At 45.2% G+C, this 20,336-nt stretch overlaps 1 protein-coding gene across 1 annotated transcript in view; it reads right to left on the bottom strand.

Moving 5' to 3' along the window:
• The window catches only part of CNTNAP2 (contactin associated protein 2), a 1,390,705-nt gene that overhangs the window by 206,226 nt on the left and 1,164,143 nt on the right, over positions 1-20,336 (bottom strand). The window contains exon 14 of the mRNA XM_075271239.1: positions 16,803-16,959. Coding sequence (XP_075127340.1) covers positions 16,803-16,959 — 157 coding nt within the window. The remainder of the gene's footprint in view (positions 1-16,802; positions 16,960-20,336) is intronic.

Genomic DNA, 20,336 nt, shown 5'->3' with positions numbered 1-20,336 from the left:
GCCCTCCAGGAGTACTCAATCATATAGATGGCAGCTCTGACAGGAGTACTGCAGTGTGGAGATTATTGCCATAGCATATATAGAAGCCACCGTGTTCCAAACAGGCCATTTTTCCAGTATGTGCTGTATAGCAGCAATTTGTGCTGATGGGTGAATGGCTTTGCTATTGTTATTTTCATTATTGTTTTATTATCATCTCCACACAATGGCCACTAAAGTGCTGATTAAAGTGCTATAATCGGTCTACAGCGAGGCTCTCTATGAAGGTTTTTAAGGCCAGTGGAAAATTCTTCCAGCTAGAGCAAAATTGTATGCTAATTTGCAACTTGTTTTTTTTTTTTATATATATCTTTGGTATAAACGTGTCTTTCAGGTGTCATATGTCAGATCATATATGGGACCTTGGTACACATCCATTTCCCACAATATTGGAAATAAATCATGAACACACGTCAGGGCTGTCTTTGGGTAACATCTTTGAATTATTTCATAGTGAAATTATAACAAAGCTGGTGTACATTTTCTTTTTCTAATACATTGTCTACATTCTTTAGAGGGATTATTCAATATGGACAATCCCTTAGTTCTTAGAGAAATTGACACCCCACAGCTGTAATATGTGACAAACATGTCAGTACAGTAAATTTTCAAGCTACCCACAGGGAAAACTAAGCATTACAGAGTGTCCATTCAAATCAATGGGTTGTTTGTTTAATACTAGAGTATGAACTACTCTTTATAAATAGAGATGAGCGAACACTAAAATGTTCGAGGTTCGAAATTCGATTCGAACAGCCGCTCAATGTTCGTGTGTTCGAACGGGTTTCGAACCCCATTATAGTCTATGGGGAACAGATACTCGTTAAGGGGGAAACCCAAATCCGTGTCTGGAGGGTCACCAAGTCCACTATGACACCCCAGGAAATGATGCCAACACCTCTGGAATGACACTGGGACAGCAGGGGAAGCATGTCTGGGGGCATCTAACACACCAAAGACCCTCTATTACCCCAACATCACAGCCTAACAACTACACACTTTACACACTCAATACCACCTCTCTGACAGTAGGAAAACACCTTGAAACATGTGTATTTGGCACTTGCAGTGAGGAGAGCTTGTCACCAGCAGTGAATTTGGCCCTTGTAGTAAGTTGAGGTTGGCACCAACATTTGTTTTGAAAATCAGGGTGGATTGAGCCTCTAACCAGCAGAGTTTGGGCAAATTCATGGTGGAGGGAGCCTCTAAAAACCCCAGTTTGGACCAATTCATGGTGGAGGGAGACTCTAAAAACCCCAGTTTGGACCAATTCATGGTGGAGGGAGACTCTAAAAACCCCAGTTTGGACCAATTCATGGTGGAGGGAGCCTCTAAAAACCCCAGTTTGGACCAATTCATGGTGGAGGGAGCCTCTAACCAGCCCAGTTTGGACCAATTAATGGTGGAGGGAGCCTCTAAACAGCCAAGTTTTGGGAAATTCATGGTGGAGGGAGCCTCTAACCAGCCCAGTTTGGACCAATTCATGGTGGAGGGAGCCTCTAAACAGCCCAGTTTGGGCAAATTCATGGTGGAGGGAGCCTCTAACCAGCCCAGTTTGGACCAATTAATGGTGGAGGGAGCCTCTAAACAGCCCAGTTTGGACCAATTAATGGTGGAGGGAGCCTCTAACCACCCCAGTTTGGACCAATTAATGGTGGAGGGAGCCTCTAACCAGCCCAGTTTGGACCAATTAATGGTGGAGGGAGCCTCTAACCAGCCCAGTTTGGACCAATTAATGGTGGAGGGAGCCTCTAAACAGCCAAGTTTTGGGAAATTCATGGTGGAGGGAGCCTCTAACCAGCCCAGTTTGGACCAATTCATGGTGGAGGGAGCCTCTAAACAGCCCAGTTTGGGCAAATTCATGGTGGAGGGAGCCTCTAAAAAACCCAGTTTGGACCAATTCATGGTGGAGGGAGCCTCTAATTAGCCCAGTTTGGACCAATTAATTGTGGAGGGAGCCTCTAACCAGCCCAGTTTGGACCAATTAATGGTGGAGGGAGCCTCTAACCACCCCAGTTTTGGCAAATTCATGGTGGAGGGAGCCTCTAACCAGCCCAGTTTGGACCAATTAATGGTGGAGGGAGCCTCTAAACAGCCAAGTTTTGGGAAATTCATGGTGGAGGGAGCCTCTAACCAGCCCAGTTTGGGCAAATTCATGGTAGAGGGAGCCTCTAACCAGCCCAGTTTGGACCAATTAATGGTGGAGGGAGCCTCTAACCAGCCCAGTTTGGACCAATTAATGGTGGAGGGAGCCTCTAAACAGCCAAGTTTTGGGAAATTCATGGTGGAGGGAGCCTCTAACCAGCCCAGTTTGGACCAATTCATGGTGGAGGGAGCCTCTAAACAGCCCAGTTTGGGCAAATTCATGGTGGAGGGAGCCTCTAAAAAACCCAGTTTGGACCAATTCATGGTGGAGGGAGCCTCTAATTAGCCCAGTTTGGACCAATTAATTGTGGAGGGAGCCTCTAACCAGCCCAGTTTGGACCAATTAATGGTGGAGGGAGCCTCTAACCACCCCAGTTTGGACCAATTCATGGTGGAGGGAGCCTCTAACCAGCCCAGTTTGGACCAATTAATGGTGGAGGGAGCCTCTAAACAGCCAAGTTTTGGGAAATTCATGGTGGAGGGAGCCTCTAACCAGCCCAGTTTGGACCAATTCATGGTGGAGGGAGCCTCTAAACAGCCCAGTTTGGGCAAATTCATGGTGGAGGGAGCCTCTAACCAGCCCAGTTTGGACCAATTAATGGTGGAGGGAGCCTCTAAACAGCCAAGTTTTGGGAAATTCATGGTGGAGGGAGCCTCTAACCAGCCCAGTTTGGACCAATTCATGGTGGAGGGAGCCTCTAAACAGCCAAGTTTTGGGAAATTCATGGTGGAGGGAGCCTCTAAAAAACCCAGTTTGGACCAATTCATGGTGGAGGGAGCCTCTAATTAGCCCAGTTTGGACCAATTAATTGTGGAGGGAGCCTCTAACCAGCCCAGTTTGGACCAATTAATGGTGGAGGGAGCCTCTAACCACCCCAGTTTGGGCAAATTCATGGTGGAGGGAGCCTCTAACCAGCCCAGTTTGGACCAATTAATGGTGGAGGGAGCCTCTAAACAGCCAAGTTTTGGGAAATTCATGGTGGAGGGAGCCTCTAACCAGCCCAGTTTGGACCAATTCATGGTGGAGGGAGCCTCTAAACAGCCCAGTTTGGGCAAATTCATGGTGGAGGGAGCCTCTAAACAGCCCAGTTTGGGCAAATTCATGGTGGAGGGAGCCTCTAACCAGCCCAGTTTGGACCAATTAATGGTGGAGGGAGCCTCTAAACAGCCAAGTTTTGGGAAATTCATGGTGGAGGGAGCCTCTAACCAGCCCAGTTTGGACCAATTAATGGTGGAGGGAGCCTCTAAACAGCCAAGTTTTGGGAAATTCATGGTGGAGGGAGCCTCTAACCAGCCCAGTTTGGACCAATTCATGGTGGAGGGAGCCTCTAAACAGCCCAGTTTGGGCAAATTCATGGTGGAGGGAGCCTCTAAAAAACCCAGTTTGGACCAATTCATGGTGGAGGGAGCCTCTAATTAGCCCAGTTTGGACCAATTAATTGTGGAGGGAGCCTCTAACCAGCCCAGTTTGGACCAATTAATGGTGGAGGGAGCCTCTAAAAAACCCAGTTTGGACCAATTCATGGTGGAGGGAGCCTCTAATTAGCCCAGTTTGGACCAATTAATTGTGGAGGGAGCCTCTAACCAGCCCAGTTTGGACCAATTAATGGTGGAGGGAGCCTCTAACCACCCCAGTTTGGACCAATTCATGGTGGAGGGAGCCTCTAACCACCCCAGTTTGGACCAATTCATGGTGGAGGGAGCCTCTAAACAGCCCAGTTTGGGCAAATTCATGGTGGAGGGAGCCTCTAACCAGCCCAGTTTGGACCAATTAATGGTGGAGGGAGCCTCTAAACAGCCCAGTTTGGGCAAATTCATGGTGGAGGGAGCCTCTAACCAGCCCAGTTTGGACCAATTAATGGTGGAGGGAGCCTCTAAACAGCCAAGTTTTGGGAAATTCATGGTGGAGGGAGCCTCTAACCAGCCCAGTTTGGACCAATTAATGGTGGAGGGAGCCTCTAACCACCCCAGTTTGGGCAAATTCATGGTGGAGGGAGCCTCTAACCAGCCCAGTTTGGACCAATTAATGGTGGAGGGAGCCTCTAAACAGCCCAGTTTGGGCAAATTCATGGTGGAGGGAGCCTCTAAACAGCCAAGTTTTGGGAAATTCATGGTGGAGGGAGCCTCTTACCAGCCCAGTTTGGACCAATTCATGGTGGAGGGAGCCTCTAAACAGCCCAGTTTGGGCAAATTCATGGTGGAGGGAGCCTCTAAAAAACCCAGTTTGGACCAATTCATGGTGGAGGGAGCCTCTAATTAGCCCAGTTTGGACCAATTAATTGTGGAGGGAGCCTCTAACCAGCCCAGTTTGGACCAATTAATGGTGGAGGGAGCCTCTAAAAAACCCAGTTTGGACCAATTCATGGTGGAGGGAGCCTCTAATTAGCCCAGTTTGGACCAATTAATTGTGGAGGGAGCCTCTAACCAGCCCAGTTTGGACCAATTAATGGTGGAGGGAGCCTCTAACCACCCCAGTTTGGACCAATTCATGGTGGAGGGAGCCTCTAACCACCCCAGTTTGGACCAATTCATGGTGGAGGGAGCCTCTAAACAGCCCAGTTTGGGCAAATTCATGGTGGAGGGAGCCTCTAACCAGCAGAGTTGGTGGAAATCAGGGTGGAGGGAGCCTCTAACCAGCAGAGTTGGGGGAAATCAGGGTGGAGGGAGCCTAGTATTAGCAGAATTGTGCAACGCTTATGGTGGATGAGTATGAGGATGCGGAGGAATTGGAGAGGTTGAGTACAGACATGGAGTTTCATGTTGGGGTGCTTTACACAGGTGGGCACAAAAATGACGGCTCTACCCAGTGGTGGTTCATTTTTATCAAAGTGAGCCGGTCGGCACTCTCAGCTGACAGACGGGTGCGCTTGTCAGTGATGATGCCACCGGCTGCACTGAACACCCTCTCAGATAGGACGCTGGCGGCAGGACAGGACAGCACCTCCAAGGCATATAGGGCAAGTTCAAGCCACAGGTCCAACTTCGACACCCAATACGTGTAGGGCGCAGAGGGGTCGGAGAGGACAGGGCTGTGGTCGGAAAGGTATTCCCGCAACATGCGCCTATACTTCTCACGCCTGGTGACACTAGGACCCTCCGTGGCGGCACTTTGGCGAGGGGGTGCCATCAAGGTGTCCCAGACCTTAGACAGTGTGCCCCTCGTTTGTGTGGACCGGTGAGAACTTGGTTGCCTACTGGAGGAACTGCCCTCCCTGCCGCCAACGTCACATGCTGGAAACATCTCCATCATATTCTGCACCAATTGCCTGTGGCAAGCATTGATGCGATTGGCCCTCCCCTCTACCGGAATAAAAGACGAGATGTTGTTTTTATACCGGGGGTCAAGGATAGCAAAGATCCAGTACTGGTTGTCCTCCATGATTTTGACAATACGCTTGTCGGTTGTAAAGCACCCCAACATGAACTCAGCCATGTCTGCCACAGTGTTAGTTGGCATGACTCCTCTGGCCCCACCGGAAAGTTCAATCTCCATTTCCTCCTCATCCTCCATGTCTACCCATCCGCGCTGCAACAATGGGACGATTCGAAGTTGCCCGGAAGCCTCCTGTATCACCATCACATCATCGGACAACTCTTCTTCCTCCTCCTCCTCCTCCTCCTCCTCCATTAAACGCAGTGAAGCGGACAGATGTGTGGACCTACTCTCCAGCTGTGACGGATCGGATGCTATCCCTAACTCCTCTGTGTGATCTGAGTTATCCCTGATGTCAATCAGGGATTCTCTCAGAACACACAAGAGCGGGATTGTAAGGCTCACCATCGCATCCTCAGAGCTCACCCTCCTTGTGGACTCCTCAAAGACCCGTAGGATGTCACAAAGGTCTCTCATCCATGGCCACTCATGGATGTGAAACTGAGGCAGCTGACTTTGTGGCACCCTAGGGTTTTGTAGCTGGTATTCCATCAAAGGTCTCTGCTGCTCAACCACTCTATTCAACATCTGAAACGTTGAGTTCCAGCGTGTGGGGACGTCGCACAAAAGCCGGTGTTGTGGCACATGCAGGCGTTGCTGGAGAGATTTTAAGCTAGCAGCGGCTACTGTCGACTTGCGAAAGTGGGCGCACATGCGCCGCACTTTCACCAGTAGCTCTGGAACATTGGGGTAGCTCTTTAGGAAACGTTGCACCACTAGGTTGAAGACGTGGGCCAGGCATGGAACATGTTGGAGTCCGGCAAGCTCCAGAGCTGCTACCAGGTTCCGGCCGTTATCACAAACGACCATGCCTGGGCCCAGGTGCAGCGGCTCAAACCATATTGCCGTCTCATCGAGGAGGGCATCCCTCACCTCGGAGGCAGTGTGCTGTCTGTCCCCCAAGCTGATCAGCTTCAGCACAGCCTGCTGACGTCTACCAACGCCAGTGCTGCAACGTTTCCAACTCGTAGCTGGGGTCAATCTAACAGCGGAGGAGGAGGCGGTGGCGGAGGAGGAGGCGGTGGCGGAGGAGGAGGCGGTAGAGGAGGAGGAGGAGGGGGGTGTTCTTCTCGTGTCCCTGCCAGGAATGTTAGGCGGGGAGACGAGGTACACCGGGCCAGTTTGGGAAGCAGTCCCAGCCTCAACTACATTCACCCAGTGTGCCGTCAGTGAAATGTAGCGTCCCTGTCCGCATGCACTTGTCCACGCGTCGGTGGTCAAGTGGACCTTTGTGCAAAGCGCGGAACTAAGGGCCCGCCTGATGTTGAGTGACACGTGCTGGTGCAAGGCGGGGACGGCACACCGGGAGAAGTAGTGACGGCTAGGGACGGCATAGCGAGGTGCCGCAGTTGCCATCAGGTCCAGGAAGGCGGGAGTTTCAACAAGCCGGAACGCCAACATCTCCTGGGCCAGCAGTTTAGCGATGTTGGCGTTCAAGGCTTGCGCGTGTGGGTGGTTAGCAGTGTATTTCTGCCGCCGCTCCAATGTCTGAGAGATGGTGGGTTGTTGTAAAGAAACGCCTGATGGTGCCTTTGATGGTGCAGGAGAAGGAGATAAGACAGGACCAGGGGAGGATGAGGTAGAAGTCAACAAAGTGGCGGAGGCAGATGAAGTGGTGTCCTGGCTCGTCCTCTGGAGTGCATCGCCAGCACAGTCAGCAGTGGCAGTGGCAGAGGCAGAGGCAGAGGCAGTGGCAGTGGCGTGAACGGCAGTCGGCCTTTGTCCTGCCGTTGCTGCCTGCCACTGATTCCAGTGCTTGGATTCCAAATGACGGCGCATTGAAGTGGTGGACAGGTTGCTCTTCTCAGAGCCCCTAATCAATTTCGAGAGGCAAATTGTGCAGACAACACTATATCTGTCCTCGGCGCATTCCTTGAAAAAACTCCACACCTTCGAGAAACGTGCCCTCGAGGTGGGAGTTTTTCGGGGCTGGGTACGAACTGGAACATCTTGGGAGATTCCGGGTGTGGCCTGGTTTCGCCTAAGCTGCTGACCTCTGCCTCTGCCTCTAGCTACCCTTTTTGGTGCTGCACCTGCCTCAACATCCACACTACTTTCCCCGCTTGACATCCCCCCTGTCCAGGTCGGGTCAGTGTCCTCATCATCCACCACTTCCTCTTCCAACTCCTGTCTCATCTCCTCCTCCCGCACAATGCGCCGGTCAACTGGATGCCCTGACGGCAACTGCGTCACATCATCGTCGATGAGGGTGGGTTGCTGGTCATCCACCACCAAATCGAACGGAGATGGAGGAGACTCTAGTGTTTGAGCATCTGGATACAGATGCTCCTCTGTTAGGTTCGTGGAATCGTGACGTGGAGAGGCAGGTTGAGGGACAATGAAAGGAGCGGAGAACAGCTCTGGGGAGCAGGGACAGTTTGGGTTATTGTTCTGTAAAGCTTCGGAATTTTGGGAGGAAGGAAGACAAGACTGTTGGGTAATAGGAGGAGAGGAGGCAGAGTCTGACTGGCTGCTGGACAATGTGCTGTAAGCGTTCTCTGACAGCCATTGCAAGACCTGTTCCTGGTTCTCGGGCCTACTAAGGTTTGTACCCTGCAGTTTAGTTAATGTGGCAAGCAACCCTGGCACTGTGGAGTGGCGCAATGCTTGCTGCCCCACAGGAGTAGGCACGGGACGCCCTGTGGCTTCACTGCTACCTTGCTCCCCAGAACCATTCCCCCGACCTCGCCCACGGCCTCGTCCACGTCCCTTTCCGGGAGCCTTGCGCATTTTGAATTCCTAGTTAGAAATTGGCACTGTATACCAGTAGTAAAAATTGTGGGTGCACGTAACCCCAATATATTCTTTGAATTCCCAGTCAGAAACTGGCACTATATGGCAGTAGCAAGAAATGAGGGTATTTGTATTCCCAATATACTCTTTGAATTCCCAGTCAGACAATGGCACTGTATACCAGTAGTAAAAATTGTGGGTGCACGTAACCCCAATATATTCTTTGAATTCCCAGTCAGAAACTGGCACTATATGGCAGTAGCAAGAAATGAGGGTATTTGTATTCCCAATATAATCTTTGAATTCCCAGTCAGACAATGGCACTGTATACCAGTAGTAAAAATTGTGGGTGCACGTAACCCCAATATATTCTTTGAATTACCAGTCAGAAACTGGCACTATATGGCAGTAGCAAGAAATGAGGGTATTTATAACCCCAATATATTCTTTGAATTCCCAGTCAGACAATGGCACTGTATACCAGTAGTAAAAATTGTGGGTGCACGTAACCCCAATATATTCTTTGAATTCCCAGTCAGAAACTGGCACTATATGGCAGTAGCAAGAAATGAGGGTATTTGTATTCCCAATATACTCTTTGAATTCCCAGTCAGACAATGGCACTGTATACCAGTAGTAAAAATTGTGGGTGCACGTAACCCCAATATATTCTTTGAATTCCCAGTCAGACACTGGCACTATATGGCAGTAGCAAGAAATGAGGGTATTTGTATTCCCAATATATTCTTTGAATTCCCAGTCAGACAATGGCACTGTATACCAGTAGTAAAAATTGTGGGTGCACGTAACCCCAATATATTCTTTGAATTACCAGTCAGAAACTGGCACTATATGGCAGTAGCAAGAAATGAGGGTATTTATAACCCCAATATATTCTTTGAATTCCCAGTCAGACAATGGCACTGTATACCAGTAGTAAAAATTGTGGGTGCACGTAACCCCAATATATTCTTTGAATTACCAGTCAGAAACTGGCACTATATGGCAGTAGCAAGAAATGAGGGTATTTATAACCCCAATATATTCTTTGAATTCCCAGTCAGACAATGGCACTGTATACCAGTAGTAAAAATTGTGGGTGCACGTAACCCCAATATATTCTTTGAATTACCAGTCAGAAACTGGCACTATATGGCAGTAGCAAGAAATGAGGGTATTTATAACCCCAATATATTCTTTGAATTCCCAGTCAGACAATGGCACTGTATACCAGTAGTAAAAATTGTGGGTGCACGTAACCCCAATATATTCTTTGAATTCCCAGTCAGAAACTGGCACTATATGGCAGTAGCAAGAAATGAGGGTATTTGTATTCCCAATATACTCTTTGAATTCCCAGTCAGACAATGGCACTGTATACCAGTAGTAAAAATTGTGGGTGCACGTAACCCCAATATATTCTTTGAATTCCCAGTCAGAAACTGGCACTATATGGCAGTAGCAAGAAATGAGGGTATTTATAACCCCAATATATTCTTTGAATTCCCAGTCAGACAATGGCACTGTATACCAGTAGTAAAAATTGTGGGTGCACGTAACCCCAATATATTCTTTGAATTCCCAGTCAGAAACTGGCACTATATGGCAGTAGCAAGAAATGAGGGTATTTGTATTCCCAATATACTCTTTGAATTCCCAGTCAGACAATGGCACTGTATACCAGTAGTAAAAATTGTGGGTGCACGTAACCCCAATATATTCTTTGAATTCCCAGTCAGAAACTGGCACTATATGGCAGTAGCAAGAAATGAGGGTATTTATAACCCCAATATATTCTTTGAATTCCCAGTCAGACAATGGCACTGTATACCAGTAGTAAAAATTGTGGGTGCACGTAACCCCAATATATTCTTTGAATTCCCAGTCAGAAACTGGCACTATATGGCAGTAGCAAGAAATGAGGGTATTTGTATTCCCAATATACTCTTTGAATTCCCAGTCAGACAATGGCACTGTATACCAGTAGTAAAAATTGTGGGTGCACGTAACCCCAATATATTCTTTGAATTCCCAGTCAGAAACTGGCACTATATGGCAGTAGCAAGAAATGAGGGTATTTATAACCCCAATATATTCTTTGAATTCCCAGTCAGACAATGGCACTGTATACCAGTAGTAAAAATTGTGGGTGCACGTAACCCCAATATATTCTTTGAATTCCCAGTCAGAAACTGGCACTATATGGCAGTAGCAAGAAATGAGGGTATTTGTATTCCCAATATACTCTTTGAATTCCCAGTCAGACAATGGCACTGTATACCAGTAGTAAAAATTGTGGGTGCACGTAACCCCAATATATTCTTTGAATTCCCAGTCAGACACTGGCACTATATGGCAGTAGCAAGAAATGAGGGTATTTGTATTCCCAATATATTCTTTGAATTCCCAGTCAGACAATGGCACTGTATACCAGTAGTAAAAATTGTGGGTGCACGTAACCCCAATATATTCTTTGAATTACCAGTCAGAAACTGGCACTATATGGCAGTAGCAAGAAATGAGGGTATTTATAACCCCAATATATTCTTTGAATTCCCAGTCAGACAATGGCACTGTATACCAGTAGTAAAAATTGTGGGTGCACGTAACCCCAATATATTCTTTGAATTACCAGTCAGAAACTGGCACTATATGGCAGTAGCAAGAAATGAGGGTATTTATAACCCCAATATATTCTTTGAATTCCCAGTCAGACAATGGCACTGTATACCAGTAGTAAAAATTGTGGGTGCACGTAACCCCAATATATTCTTTGAATTACCAGTCAGAAACTGGCACTATATGGCAGTAGCAAGAAATGAGGGTATTTATAACCCCAATATATTCTTTGAATTCCCAGTCAGACAATGGCACTGTATACCAGTAGTAAAAATTGTGGGTGCACGTAACCCCAATATATTCTTTGAATTCCCAGTCAGAAACTGGCACTATATGGCAGTAGCAAGAAATGAGGGTATTTATAACCCCAATATATTCTTTGAATTCCCAGTCAGACAATGGCACTGTATACCAGTAGTAAAAATTGTGGGTGCACGTAACCCCAATATATTCTTTGAATTCCCAGTCAGAAACTGGCACTATATGGCAGTAGCAAGAAATGAGGGTATTTGTATTCCCAATATACTGTTTGAATTCCCAGTCAGACAATGGCACTGTATACCAGTAGTAAAAATTGTGGGTGCACGTAACCCCAATATATTCTTTGAATTCCCAGTCAGAAACTGGCACTATATGGCAGTAGCAAGAAATGAGGGTATTTATAACCCCAATATATTCTTTGAATTCCCAGTCAGACAATGGCACTGTATACCAGTAGTAAAAATTGTGGGTGCACGTAACCCCAATATATTCTTTGAATTCCCAGTCAGAAACTGGCACTATATGGCAGTAGCAAGAAATGAGGGTATTTGTATTCCCAATATACTCTTTGAATTCCCAGTCAGACAATGGCACTGTATACCAGTAGTAAAAATTGTGGGTGCACGTAACCCCAATATATTCTTTGAATTCCCAGTCAGAAACTGGCACTATATGGCAGTAGCAAGAAATGAGGGTATTTATAACCCCAATATATTCTTTGAATTCCCAGTCAGACAATGGCACTGTATACCAGTAGTAAAAATTGTGGGTGCACGTAACCCCAATATATTCTTTGAATTCCCAGTCAGAAACTGGCACTATATGGCAGTAGCAAGAAATGAGGGTATTTGTATTCCCAATATACTCTTTGAATTCCCAGTCAGACAATGGCACTGTATACCAGTAGTAAAAATTGTGGGTGCACGTAACCCCAATATATTCTTTGAATTCCCAGTCAGAAACTGGCACTATATGGCAGTAGCAAGAAATGAGGGTATTTGTATTCCCAATATACTCTTTGAATTCCCAGTCAGACAATGGCACTGTATACCAGTAGTAAAAATTGTGGGTGCACGTAACCCCAATATATTCTTTGAATTACCAGTCAGAAACTGGCACTATATGGCAGTAGCAAGAAATGAGGGTATTTATAACCCCAATATATTCTTTGAATTCCCAGTCAGACAATGGCACTGTATACCAGTAGTAAAAATTGTGGGTGCACGTAACCCCAATATATTCTTTGAATTACCAGTCAGAAACTGGCACTATATGGCAGTAGCAAGAAATGAGGGTATTTATAACCCCAATATATTCTTTGAATTCCCAGTCAGACAATGGCACTGTATACCAGTAGTAAAAATTGTGGGTGCACGTAACCCAATATATTCTTTGAATTCCCAGTCAGAAACTGGCACTATATGGCAGTAGCAAGAAATGAGGGTATTTGTATTCCCAATATACTCTTTGAATTCCCAGTCAGACAATGGCACTGTATACCAGTAGTAAAAATTGTGGGTGCACGTAACCCCAATATATTCTTTGAATTACCAGTCAGAAACTGGCACTATATGGCAGTAGCAAGAAATGAGGGTATTTATAACCCCAATATATTCTTTGAATTCCCAGTCAGACAATGGCACTGTATACCAGTAGTAAAAATTGTGGGTGCACGTAACCCCAATATATTCTTTGAATTCCCAGTCAGAAACTGGCACTATATGGCAGTAGCAAGAAATGAGGGTATTTGTATTCCCAATATACTCTTTGAATTCCCAGTCAGACAATGGCACTGTATACCAGTAGTAAAAATTGTGGGTGCACGTAACCCCAATATATTCTTTGAATTCCCAGTCAGAAACTGGCACTATATGGCAGTAGCAAGAAATGAGGGTATTTGTATTCCCAATATACTCTTTGAATTCCCAGTCAGACAATGGCACTGTATACCAGTAGTAAAAATTGTGGGTGCACGTAACCCCAATATATTCTTTGAATTACCAGTCAGAAACTGGCACTATATGGCAGTAGCAAGAAATGAGGGTATTTATAACCCCAATATATTCTTTGAATTCCCAGTCAGACAATGGCACTGTATACCAGTAGTAAAAATTGTGGGTGCACGTAACCCCAATATATTCTTTGAATTACCAGTCAGAAACTGGCACTATATGGCAGTAGCAAGAAATGAGGGTATTTATAACCCCAATATATTCTTTGAATTCCCAGTCAGACAATGGCACTGTATACCAGTAGTAAAAATTGTGGGTGCACGTAACCCCAATATATTCTTTGAATTCCCAGTCAGAAACTGGCACTATATGGCAGTAGCAAGAAATGAGGGTATTTGTATTCCCAATATACTCTTTGAATTCCCAGTCAGACAATGGCACTGTATACCAGTAGTAAAAATTGTGGGTGCACGTAACCCCAATATATTCTTTGAATTACCAGTCAGAAACTGGCACTATATGGCAGTAGCAAGAAATGAGGGTATTTATAACCCCAATATATTCTTTGAATTCCCAGTCAGACAATGGCACTGTATACCAGTAGTAAAAATTGTGGGTGCACGTAACCCCAATATATTCTTTGAATTCCCAGTCAGAAACTGGCACTATATGGCAGTAGCAAGAAATGAGGGTATTTGTATTCCCAATATACTCTTTGAATTCCCAGTCAGACAATGGCACTGTATACCAGTAGTAAAAATTGTGGGTGCACGTAACCCCAATATATTCTTTGAATTCCCAGTCAGACACTGGCACTATATGGCAGTAGCAAGAAATGAGGGTATTTGTATTCCCAATATATTCTTTGAATTCCCAGTCAGACAATGGCACTGTATACCAGTAGTAAAAATTGTGGGTGCACGTAACCCCAATATATTCTTTGAATTACCAGTCAGAAACTGGCACTATATGGCAGTAGCAAGAAATGAGGGTATTTGTATTCCCAATATATTCTTTGAATTCCCAGTCAGACAATGGCACTGTATACCAGTAGTAAAAATTGTGGGTGTATATAGCCCCAATTCTATTGCTAGGGGACTTGCAGGGTATTTCTGGGGTGAAGGTGGGGGGGCACACCGTTGGAACGGGTATCGGGGTATATATCGGGTATACGGGAATACACTGACAGTGTATTCCATTCAGGATCCTGGGAAAGCTGGGTTGCGGCGATTGAGCCCGTCAGTGCCACGTTACACTGACAAGCTTCTCCCTGGAATTTAGCTCTTACAAGAGCTGTTGGTTGTCTTCTCCTTCCTATCCTAGCCTGTCCCTGCCTACCCAGAATCTAACCCCTAGCTAGCTGGACGGAAACCTCCGTCCTCGGTGAATTGCAAGCTCAGAATGACGCGAAGCTGGGCGTCGCTGTTCTTTTAAATTAGAGGTCACATGTTTTCGGCAGCCAATGGGTTTTGCCTACTTTTTTCAACGTCACCGGTGTCGTAGTTCCTGTCCCACCTACCCAGCGCTGTTATTGGAGCAAAAAAGGCGCCAGGGAAGGTGGGAGGGGAATCGAGTAATGGCGCACTTTACCACGCGGTGTTCGATTCGATTCGAACATGCCGAACAGCCTAATATCCGATCGAACATGAGTTCGATAGAACACTGTTCGCTCATCTCTATTTATAAACACTTTTCACTTTGCCCATGAGATGGGAATTCTGAACAGGGGACCCTCGCCTAATAATTCAGATGTCCATAATAGGGTATATGCACTACATCTACAAAGGTAAAATGAGTGAAGACAGATATTTCTGAATTACATAAAAATTTCCATTATAGAATTATCTCCATTCAGGGGTGGAACTACCACTACTGCTACTGGGCCTGTGACATTAGGGGGTCCTGCCCACTGTTCACATCACTAATGTGCTCTTCCCACTAGTAGTGCACTGCTGATTTGATGACACTATAAATCCTACACTAGTGGGCCCATATCCTTGGCCCTATTGCTCACACTCACCCCATCTAAGCAGAAAAACATTTCCTCCATATGTCTTGCTACTCAGTATGAGTCCATACACTGAAGCGGTGGAGACTGATGCCTCACAGGAAGAAATATGTTGTGAGTGTTGTGCATGCATCTTAGTGTAGTGAGTGAAGGACCCAACCAGAGAGACAACAGAGACAGAGGTTCCATAGATAAAAAAAAGTCTAAAATATCAAATTTATTACATAATAGCAGGAGGACCCGGCTTTGCAGGGCTATATTTCATTTTTTGTTTGTGTAGTGGAACCATAAAAATTGTCCAGTTTTCCACTGGTGTATTTTGTATATCATTTGTGTGTGTGTTTGTCCATAAGAATCTCATTTCGGATATCAGTGAAAAACCTGCGATCGGTTGTTATGGAGACCTGGAGTAAAGCTGTGTGTATGTGACCAGCATTATCCACAGCGCCCTGCCCCTTTAAAGCTGACATAAAGCAGTGAAGAAAAATGGCTGGGTTGCTATGGTTGCTATGCTATTGCTATATCTAATCCTCCGGCGTGTGGTATTTTGTGCAGTGGTGCGTATCTAATCCTCTGGCGTGTGAAAATGTGTGAAGATGCATGTATCTAATCCTCTAGTGCTTGGTACTTTGTGCATACACGCGTATCTAATCCTCTGGCATGTGGTACTGTGTGCTGACTTGTGTATCTTATCCTCCAGCATGTGGAATTGTTTGCAGATGTGCATATCTAATCCTGCAGCATGTGGTATTGTGTAAAGACGTGCGTATCTAATCCTGTGGCATGTGTAACTGTGTGAAGACATGTTTTTACTGAACTATAAAAAATGCAGTGAATCTTCTTTGAGATACAAACGCAGAATTGAGTAGGAACTTAGCCTGACGCTGGGTTCACACCAGAGTTTGGACTCTGTTGTCAGGTTTCCGTCTCCTGCATGCAGAAGACGGAAACCTGTCATGCCGAGTCCGGCCGTGAGCGCCGGTGAGCGATTTATGCTCTCTGCAGCAAAACTGTTTTTTTTTTTTAAACCGGACACAGAGTACTGCATGTCCGACTCTGTGTCCGATTTAAAAAAACAACGGTTTCACGGCGGAGAGCATAAAACGCTCACAGGCACTCACGGCCGGAGACTTTTCAAATGCATTCAAATGAACGGGTTTGAAAGATGACGACAGGTTTCCGTCTCCTGCTCCTGTTTTGTGCAGGAAACGGAAACCTGCAGAACGGAGTCCAGGGCGCAGATGTAAACAAGCTTCCTACTACTCATATCTCCTACTGACAAACTGACGAAGGTCTTCTAGACCGAAACGTTTTTTTGTTAAAATAAATATTCACCTTTGGAAGCACACCCATTGAGTGCCAGAAATTTCTTTGGTTAAGCCCTTAGGAAGGTAGCCTTAGGAAGGTAGCCTTCTAAAGAAAATGCTCAGTAGGAATAATATGCGACATGGTAGTACTGAAATTTTGTCTTAATAGGGGTTTCTTCTCAAAGAGTTCTGTTATTGAGAGCTTAACATACATTCTTTAATTTCTTAAAATATTTTAAAAAATGAACAATGGTTTATCGTTGATGAGTTTTTCTAGTTAGGACAGTGTATGGGAGAATACTCACCACTGTCTTTGGTCCGCATCACAGTTACAATAGAATCTGCTGTCACTGCAGTTCCTATCAATTCCACATGAACATTTTTGAATGCCAGGTCCAGAATCTCCCCAATAATAATGTTTCTCATTTCCTTTTCCAACCCACCAGGTATAAGGATTTCCATCTGGAAATAATAAAAAGTGTTGTTAATTGTGAGTTACACAAAATGACACAAAACAAGTAAGTAGACAAGACCTACTGTGAACCTACTGTGCAACCTAACTGGTTGGACTTAGGTCCACTGCCAATTTCATTGTCTAAGTAGTCTCCAATATGCACACTTTAACCTCCATATAGGAATCTGGACTTTTCTGAAGGTCCCTACATTTCAAAGGGGTCCTGGTATAACTTGCAGCTGTACAAAGACCAGAAAGACACCTTTCTGCAGTACAAGGGATAAGGCAGAAGAGCAGACAAAATTTGCTGAGTTCTTGGGCATGTGGATACCCTTCAAAATTGTAAACAGACAGGACAGACAGCATGGGTTCAGTAATGAAAGACAAGCCAAGGTCAGTAATAGGAATCAGGAGGATCAGGATGAGCATAAAAATATAAAATCAGAAAAGAGACCAAACTTACAGTAGATGCACTTAAAACTGTCAGTACACAGGACAAACCAGTAGACTCAAGCTGAGTTGTGAACCTATATTGCTCAGGCACTGTGCTGAGGGCTGAGAAGACTTAAAGAATTGTACTGCAATGGAAACTCCCCCCTTGTCCACAGTATTGGCAAGTCCCCCAGTGATGAGGACGACTGGTGACTGAAAGTGACAAGGCCTCCTTCTGAATGGAGCACCAGTGCACTTGCAAGACTGGCTTTGCATTCACTTCTTTAGGGTTCTGGGTACATTACAATGCTCACAGTCCCATGGAAGTGAATAGAGTGTCGGTTCCCCCACCAATTTGATATCTCCTGTCCTTTAAACGAGTGAGGGCTGCCTGATATTGGTTGGGAAAGGCTCATAGGTGTGCATGCTAATCCTTTAAGTTGCAAAAAGGAAAGTTGTATCTACCCGATGGGCTGGCCCAGCTGCATGAGCAGCACAAGGAAGTGCACAGCAGCCTGGAGAGGCAGAAATAACTGTGTGCAGCCAGCATGTGTCTGCTAACAGAAATAGTAGTAGAGTACAGAGATTCAGAAAAATATAACCCTAAAAGAAGCTGACTTTCATTACTTGCCATTAGGGTCTTTTTCTTATGGATTGACTTGCAAACCTATTTTTTTAATTTTTTATGTAGATTGTGAGCTCATATCGACCCTATAAAGTACATTTTCCCCTATCAGTATGTCTTTGGAGTATGGGAGGAAATCCACGCAAACACGATGAGAACATACAAACTCCTCGCATATGTTTTTTTTGTCCTTGGCAGAATTCAAACCCAGGACTCCAAAACTTCAAGGCTGCAGGGCTAACCACTGAGCCACCGTGTTGCCCTAAACCTATTTGACCTTTTGTGTGTAAAGATATCAGTAAGATTTGCACAATCGTGTGCGTATGGTCGCATAAAAATTGTGGGTGGACCCTAAGATTTATTTTCTCTCTTTAGTCTCAAGGACCCCAGTACACAAATGTACAATGCAGTACAGTAAAGCTATATTTTGTTAATATAATTTCCCTTCAGCGTAACAGGACTGTTTTACATATCAGCAAAGGTTAAAGCAAATAAATCTTCAGGGAGTCACTAAATTTAATCTCACTGCTGTCTTATAAAACTTATTTAAGTGTGCATATTGTCTGCCTTTAAAATGTTCTCCCAACTCTTCATTGATTCAATGGAGTAACAATAGAGATAAATTACTAAACACCTATCTGCCGGTCAATAAATCCTTGAAAAGAATTACTGGATTGCAGGGAATGATTTATCTCTAGTTGCATATAAAGGCTGCAAAACAGTAAAAGCAAAAATAAACATAAACTTGTCGGTCCCTTGACGCTAATTCTATACTTGAAAAACAAATAATCCATTATTTGTATATGTAACTAAAATCCATACAGAATAAAAGGTTGTTTGCACTTTTGATAACTGCTCTACATTTGTTTTTAACTACACACAGTAAGTGGAAGTTAAAATATAGAGGGGATCCTTACTTATGAAGCCACATACAGCCCACTGTATAGTAGTAGGAGGAATTGAATTGCAGTGAGTAAGTGCTGTTAATTTTGGTGCCTATATGTTATTTAGGCTCTATATTGTCAGGTGGGCATATATTGATCGGAACCCATATATCACATCCCTTGCCTGCTCCTGCCTGTCAGTACCCACCTAACAGTAAATAGCATATGAGGCACCAAAACTAGCTGCATTGATTATTGGAAATGGTGGACAATAGAGAAAAAGCTCCAACTGTACAAGAATCAGTGGTACAGCACCTAACACATGCTAAGAACTGGGGTTGGTGAAGGTGCTAAATGGATAATAAGTCAACAGTAGGGCTGAGCGATCGTGTTCGGAAAAGATCGGATTCCGATCAGTGATCGAGAAAATTTCACGATCGCGATTGGAATTCCGAACACGATCTTTTTATGTGGGATTGAGATCGGTGATCTTTTCCCACAATGCTTTGTTTAGCCTTCACACTGAGTATACACTGTATATTCAGTGTGAAGGCTCTGCTGCAATTCCATAGGAATGAATGGAAGCAGCCGGCACACAGCCTTAATCCCCTGCGTGCTGGCTGCCTCCATTCATTCGAATGGGAGGCTAAACTAAACATCTCTAGCAGCTACTTACCTCTAGAGATGGCTGCTCCGGTGCCCTCCTACTTCTTGCCTCACTGCCCCGCCTCCCAGGTTAGTTTTTAAAGTGCTAAGTAGGCGGGGCTTGTGACTTAGGAGAGTGTGGGCGTGTACAGGGCGGGTAGACGTGACCTCTCCCCTCCCAGTACCCGCCTACACTCTCCTAAACCGCCCACACTCTCCTAACCTGGCAGGGAGGGGGCACCGAAGGGAGAAGAGAAGCGTGGAGCGGCAGCGAGGCAAAGAAGAAGGCACCGGGCACCGGACCAGCCATCTCTGGAGGTAAGTGGACGTCAGAGGGGACTAAGTAGCCAGAGGATTCTGGCTACTTAGTGATTCACTACACAGCGTGGATTCTAACAATTGTTAGATTCCGTGCTGTATAGTGAATAGGATTGCTTTTAAAATCCGATCTCCGATTAATAAAAAAATCCCATTGACTTGCATTGGGATCGGAATTGGGATCAAGATCGGGTTCGAATGAAAAATGATCGGAAATTGGATTTTAAAATCGATCCTGAAAAGTCAAGATCAGCTCAACCCTAGTCAACAGGCCATTTACTGGAGAACACCTCTGTTAGTTTGCCTATAATGACTACCGATACCATATTAAAACACGTTATAAATACTCTGTATATTACACATCCCTTTATAAAAGCAGAACAAATTGACGTAAGAACGCAACCCTTCCTCCACTAACATTGCAAGTGATATGGTAAATGTTAAACATTTTCTCTAACACGCCTTGCTTTTTGTTTTATCA

This window comes from Leptodactylus fuscus, chromosome 4, assembly GCF_031893055.1.
Source record: "Leptodactylus fuscus isolate aLepFus1 chromosome 4, aLepFus1.hap2, whole genome shotgun sequence".
In the NCBI taxonomy this organism is placed as follows: domain Eukaryota; kingdom Metazoa; phylum Chordata; class Amphibia; order Anura; family Leptodactylidae; genus Leptodactylus; species Leptodactylus fuscus.
Note: the sequence above shows the minus strand (reverse complement) of the source record. Positions and strands in the feature narration are given on the sequence as shown.